This window comes from Aulonocara sp. 'chitande type north' Nkhata Bay, linkage group LG18 (genome assembly GCF_057382095.1).
Source record: "Aulonocara sp. 'chitande type north' Nkhata Bay isolate Kocher_YH1m ecotype deep benthic linkage group LG18, A_spYH_male_GT1.1, whole genome shotgun sequence".
Taxonomy (NCBI): Eukaryota; Metazoa; Chordata; class Actinopteri; order Cichliformes; family Cichlidae; genus Aulonocara; species Aulonocara sp. 'chitande type north' Nkhata Bay.
This window is the reverse complement of record NC_141361.1, coordinates 23,759,855-23,765,917: the sequence shown is the minus strand read 5'-3', so window position 1 is coordinate 23,765,917 and position 6,063 is coordinate 23,759,855. Positions and strand designations below refer to the sequence as shown.

Here is a 6,063-nt window from a genome sequence, read left to right as displayed (position 1 = left end):
GGAGATGGTCTGGAAGGATGGTGTTGAAGGCAGAGCTGAAGTCCACAAACAGGATCCTGGCATAGGTTCCTGGGGAGTCTTTTTTGTGATCAGTTTTGAGGTCATTCAACAAAAAAGTAAAAAAGTAATTATTGCACATATTACACAGAACACTTTTCTTAAAAGTAATGCAGTACGTTACTTTATTACCCCCAGGAGAAAGACATTCATTATACTACTGGTTATGTTGCTTTCATGTTGCTCTGTAAAATGATCTGAACACTGTCTCATAATTACCAAACAGCGATATAAACCTACAGGCTATAGCCCAACATGCCAAATCAAATCCCTAAATTCCTAATGAGGACACATGTGATCTTTCTCTTAGTATTTAGGTATATACACAAATCACAAATTGTAGTGAAAGTGCAAGAACTGATAAGCGGGATCGACAGGCAGGCAGAACTACAAGAACTGGTTCTTGATTCCCATCCCAACAGAGGTAACCAATGAGCCTCTCCCATATGGAAAATATATATATAAATCTTATAAAGTTTGTATCTGTCTTGTGTGAAACTTGTATGAAAAGCATACAAGAGTGAAAACAGATATAAGATCCCTTGAAAAATTATATAAATGAAACTTGTATGTTTTGGATACTTACTAAAACAATATATGAAAGTAATGAGAAAGTGGCCACTTTCATGAGTAAATCATATAAGCCTTATATGATTCACTATATGAAGTAGGCCACATCTTATGCAAGTCTTTTATAAGCTTTTACTATTTCTTTTCCATATGGTCTGTGTCTTCAAACTTAACTGAACATCTCTGTGTTTGATTAGAAATAATGTCAAAAATGCACTACAGGTGTCATTAATGACTAACAATTGCAGGTTATGGACCGTGCTTGGAAAGATAATTTTCACCAACCTGACGCTGTGTGGACAAAAAAAGCTACTCAGAAGGTCGACAAGAAGTACTTAAAAGAGAAAAAGAGAAAAAAAACCTTCATAAGCAAGAAGTGAAACTTTTTAGATCAAGAATCTTTTTTGCGATTGGTTCCTCTGTCTAGATAGGTGGTCTGCACCAATCTAGACACAGGACACAGAAAATGAGAGAACATGGAGACTTGCTGTGAGGCCTCTAAATCTGTTTGCACCTACCAGTATATACAAATAATGTTAGAAATGTATTACAATGCCATTAATAGCCAACCAACAATTGCAGGTTACGGACCGTGCTTGGAAAGACAATCTGTGCCAAACCAGGTGCTTACGGGACAATAGGAGCAATGGAGTGGGTGGACAGGGAGAATTCGCAAAAGGGATTCGCAAGTGACATGACACCAACAACGTCCACTGCATCCCCAGCATCAGGAAACATCCCTCAGAAGGACAAGGAGACAGGGCAGAGCCTGATTATGTTTTGTCAAATACACTGCTGTGTAGTTCCATGGACTAAGAACATGTTGTGTCCCACTAACTAGCTAAGCAGCAGCAACAGTAAGTGACATTACACCAGCAGCGTTAAAAAACACACACACTTAAAGACTGGCAGATTGGGGAAAGAACACAGGGAAAAAACAAAGAGAGGAAAAAAGGGCAAAAACATGAAAAGACTTCAAATTTGCCAAAATCAGCTGTTCTTCTGTTTAATTAAACCCATCATGGTATAATTCTACGCTGTCTTCTTATTCGTGCCTCTCTTTTGTGTCTTGTAAACATTGTTTTCTGTTGTCTTCGCATGCATTGCCCTGACCTCTTCTACTATATACAGCACAGTAGTCACTCACTTATTTCCTTTTTTAATTTCACCCATCATCTATTTCTTTGTCATTTTAAATTTTAAAATGAGACAACTTCATTATTGGTCTCCATGACTGGTTGTGAAATGCTGGTGTTATGCTCTAGGACTGGCATGTGCTGCCTCCTGCACACACTATTGATGCCTACTCTTTCCTGTATGCTACTTCCTTCCTTCCTGCTCTCCAATACAGCTTTTACCCTTTCTTCTGGTTTGTTCTACTTTGGTATGAAATAAAACTGCCTGCAGTCTCTCTCACGAGCAGCTGTGAGGGACGCCAGTCATGTTTGTACTTATTCTGAAAATAAAAGAAACACGTATTTAACCCAGAAATATACCCAGAAACTTTGTTTTGTTTATTTGTGGGAATTTATTCTAATGTAACTCCAAGCTGTGACACATCTTCAGATGTTCTAACAATATGTTGACATGATTATAGTTCATAGTAGTTTACAAAGGGGACAATATCATTGTCCTCTTAAATCCTCTGCATTTCCAGTGTTGAATTACGAGTCCTGTTCTACTCCTGACTGTGAGGATTTGGTTGATGTTTAAAGTCAGTTTCCCAGGATTCCACATGCTAAAACTGCTGATTTCACGATTTAATTGTTAATTTAAAAGAAGGAAATTAAGCTTAACGGTCCTGCGATGTTAGTCACTACACACCCATACAATTGCGAGAAAGGGCCAAAAATAAATGTAACCTCTTATATGGGTATAGCATGTGCGTAAAGGGCTAATGACGAAGGCTTAGCTGAGAACCACCCTTTCATGTATGATTCTGTGGTTGACAGCAGGATGAAAGAGGTGACTTAATTCTCTCATAGATGTTTTAGATAAGAATGAATCAAATTCAAACACTCACTGAATTCAATTCACTAATTGACTGTGTGAAATCCCCACTTTCCTAATTAACATTCAGTGTTAATTCACGCTCAAATTCAATGTTTCTTTAAGCTAGCAAACTTTTCAAACTCGTAGTGACAGTGGAGGCAATTGTGGCTTTCAGAGTGAGCACAAAGGGAAGTGATGAGTATCTCTGTGTGTGTACAAGTAACTATGTTTATGTGTGTTTGTATTTCTATACGCTGCTGTTTGTGTTGCATTGTGGGCAGGTCTGTGGTGAAAGGACTGTTTGTCATTTTTAGCTTGTAACAGATGAAGTCAATATTTCCTTTCCCCACTATGTGGCCATAGTGACTATCCCCCCATGATGAAAGGTCTGGGTGGGGTGGGGGAGTAGCAGAGGGGCTTATGTTTTATAAGAGGCGAGATCAAAAATTTAATGCTCAGAATGACTGAGAGAACTTCACAAGCTGGAAACGTCATATACCCCACGCCTGCTGCGTGAGCAACACTGCTTTGATTCGACACTCCGTTATCTGATCAGAAAGGAGTAAGATTACTTAGCAGGCTGTAAAGGTTTGCACTGACAGAATCAAGACTCAACTTCTGAAGAGCAAACCCAAAGCGCAATACTGAAGATGAAGTCCAGCCTGGTTGTAACCACTCTTCTCTGCTTCACCACCTGGATGAGCTTGGCCTTTGCCAGTGAGTATTGCAAGGAAAGAAAAAAAAGGATTTTCATTCACTGTGTGGTCTTTCTTCAGGGTAAAAATTAATGTGACTTTGTCTGTGTGACTTTTTCAGGACCTGGAGAAAGCTGTTGTGTCTCGTGGTCCAAAACCAGAGTCCCACTTGACCGAATTGTGAATTATGCCATTCAGTCTGAAGATACTTGTCGCATCAAAGCAGTACGGTATGTGTTCATAAAACCTCACACTGTACTTTAACTTGTATTTTAGTAAAAAAGTTTTTAGTAAAAATAAAACACGTGCGACATGAAGATTCTGGGTTCAAAGCTGTTGGCCAGCTGGGGTCTTTTCTAGATGTTTCACCAGTCCAAAGACAGGCCTGAGTAACTAGTCATTCTAAATTGACATCAGGTGTAAATGTACATGTGAATGACTGTATGTGGTCCTGTGATGGACCGGCGTCCTGTCCACGGTCCACTTTGCCTCTCGCCTTAGGCTGACTTTGGGTGAGAGTACTTTTCCTAAACCTGAAATGTATGGATGGGTATAAAATAATAAAATTCAGATAACCTGAATGTTTTTAAATTGTCTTCATAAATGATATAACAAATAAATAATTTAACCCTCTAAGCAAAGAGATGGTCCAGGAAAAGTTTGTTAAAAACTGAGTGAATATTGAACTGTTAGAAAAAGAATCCTTTTAGATGAGAAGCGAAACTTCTTCATTTAACTGCAGTACAGTCGCCCTCTTTTCAAGTTCTTATGACTACCATGACTTAGATGACCAAGAACGGACTCCGACAACGTAACACTAGGTGTAACTGAGAGGGAACAATTTTGCTATAAATATTAACTTTTATTTTATAGGGGAAGTGAAACGTTTTAGACAAAAAACTCTTTGTGGGAATGTCATTGGCCTAGAAAAGCGACTATTACTTGTAATATTATTGAGAGTCAGGAGAAATCAGAGCACAGAGAGAACATGCAAACTCCACACAGACCGTGCCCAGATTTGAACTCAGGGCCGCCACACAGTGAGGCAACAGAGCCAACCAGCCTCTTTCTTTAAACTTAACATGTACCAAATATGCCAGAATATATTTAGAAATAATGTCAAAACTGTATTTCAGTGCAATTAATGACTGACTAACAATTACAGGTTACGGACTGTGCTTGGAAACACAATATGCGCTAATCCCAATGCTGACTGGACAATAAAAGCAATGGAGTGGGTGGACAAGAAGAAAGCACCAACAACATCCACAACAACAACATCCACACCAACAACATCCACAACAACAACATCCAAACCAGCATCCACACCAGAAGCATCCTCACTATCAACATCCACACCAACAACATCCGCACCAACAACATCTACATCAACATCCACAACAACAACATCCGCACCAACAACATCCACATCAGCAACATCCACAACAACAACATCTACAACAACAACATCCACACCAACAACATCTGCACCAAGAACATCCACAAAAACAACATCCACTAAAACAACATCCACAACAACAACATCCACAACAACAACATCTACAACAACAACATCCACACCAACAACATCCACAACAACAGCATCCACACCAACAACAGCCACAACAACAGCATCCGCACCAACAGCATCCACACCAACAACATCCACACCAACAACATCTACAAAAACAACATCCACACCAACAACATCCACAACAGCATCCGCACCAACAACATCCACACCAACAACATCTACAACAACAACATCCACACCAACAGCATCCGCACCAACAGCATCCGCACCAACAACATCCACACCAACAACATCTACAAAAACAACATCCACAACAACAACATCCACAACAACAACATCCACAACTAAAACATCTACAACAACAAAATCCTCACTATCAACAACATCCACACCACCAGCATCCGCACCAACAACATCCACAACAACAACATCCACAACAACAACAACATCCACAACAACATCCACAACAACAACAACATCCACAAAATCAAAAAATATCTCTCTGACGAAGTGCAGAAGAAGGAAAGGACAGAGGAAAAGGCCATGAGAGGGAACAAGAAACGATGTGTTTGAGAAATCACAAAACATTTCAAACTTATCATAGTCGGCAAATGTTGCTCTTTTTTATTGTACTCTTCCTGCTTTATTTCATCAACAGTACCTGATAAAAGTAACATTAATCTCTCTATATATTACCATATATCACCATTCTTTGTTTTCATATTGTTGTCATGTACAAAAATGTATTTTAAAGTTTTCCCACTTTTAACTGCCAATAAAGCACTTTCCAGCAAATATTGTGTTTTTGTCATAATCAGTTAAAACAGGATTTAATTAGAATTATTCATACTCTGGTCGCTGTCGTTGCTCGTACCTTTAACTGCACACTAACCTCTAATGTTTGTCAAATGAGGAAACTCTGCTTTCTGAACCTACTCACTCTTTATTTACTATAATAAAGTGATTTTAATTTAATCCAATCTCTCTCATTTTAAAAACTGACTCGATTACATCATCAGTTTGCCTAGTGATGTAATCATTAGTATCAGTCTGCTAAAACTTCTCAGACTGATGCTTTTCAAATTCAATCACTCACTGATCTTAACTCACTTTCTCACCGTGAAAACTTTCCATGGTTTAAATTACCACGCCACATGCCACCTAAAATGCAGGTCACCTGTGGCTTTCAGATTGAATAGAAAGGAAGTGGATTAA

At 38.9% G+C, this 6,063-nt stretch overlaps 1 protein-coding gene across 1 annotated transcript; it reads left to right on the top strand.

Moving 5' to 3' along the window:
* Positions 1-3,059: 3,059 nt before the first annotated feature.
* Positions 3,060-5,634, top strand: LOC147308601 (uncharacterized). Its single transcript, XM_086273239.1, has 3 exons — positions 3,060-3,336; positions 3,436-3,544; positions 4,480-5,634. The coding sequence occupies exons 1-3, from the start codon at positions 3,270-3,272 to the stop codon at positions 5,393-5,395; spliced, it is 1,092 nt and encodes a 363-aa protein (XP_086129365.1). The 5' UTR covers positions 3,060-3,269; the 3' UTR covers positions 5,396-5,634.
* Positions 5,635-6,063: the final 429 nt, after the last annotated feature.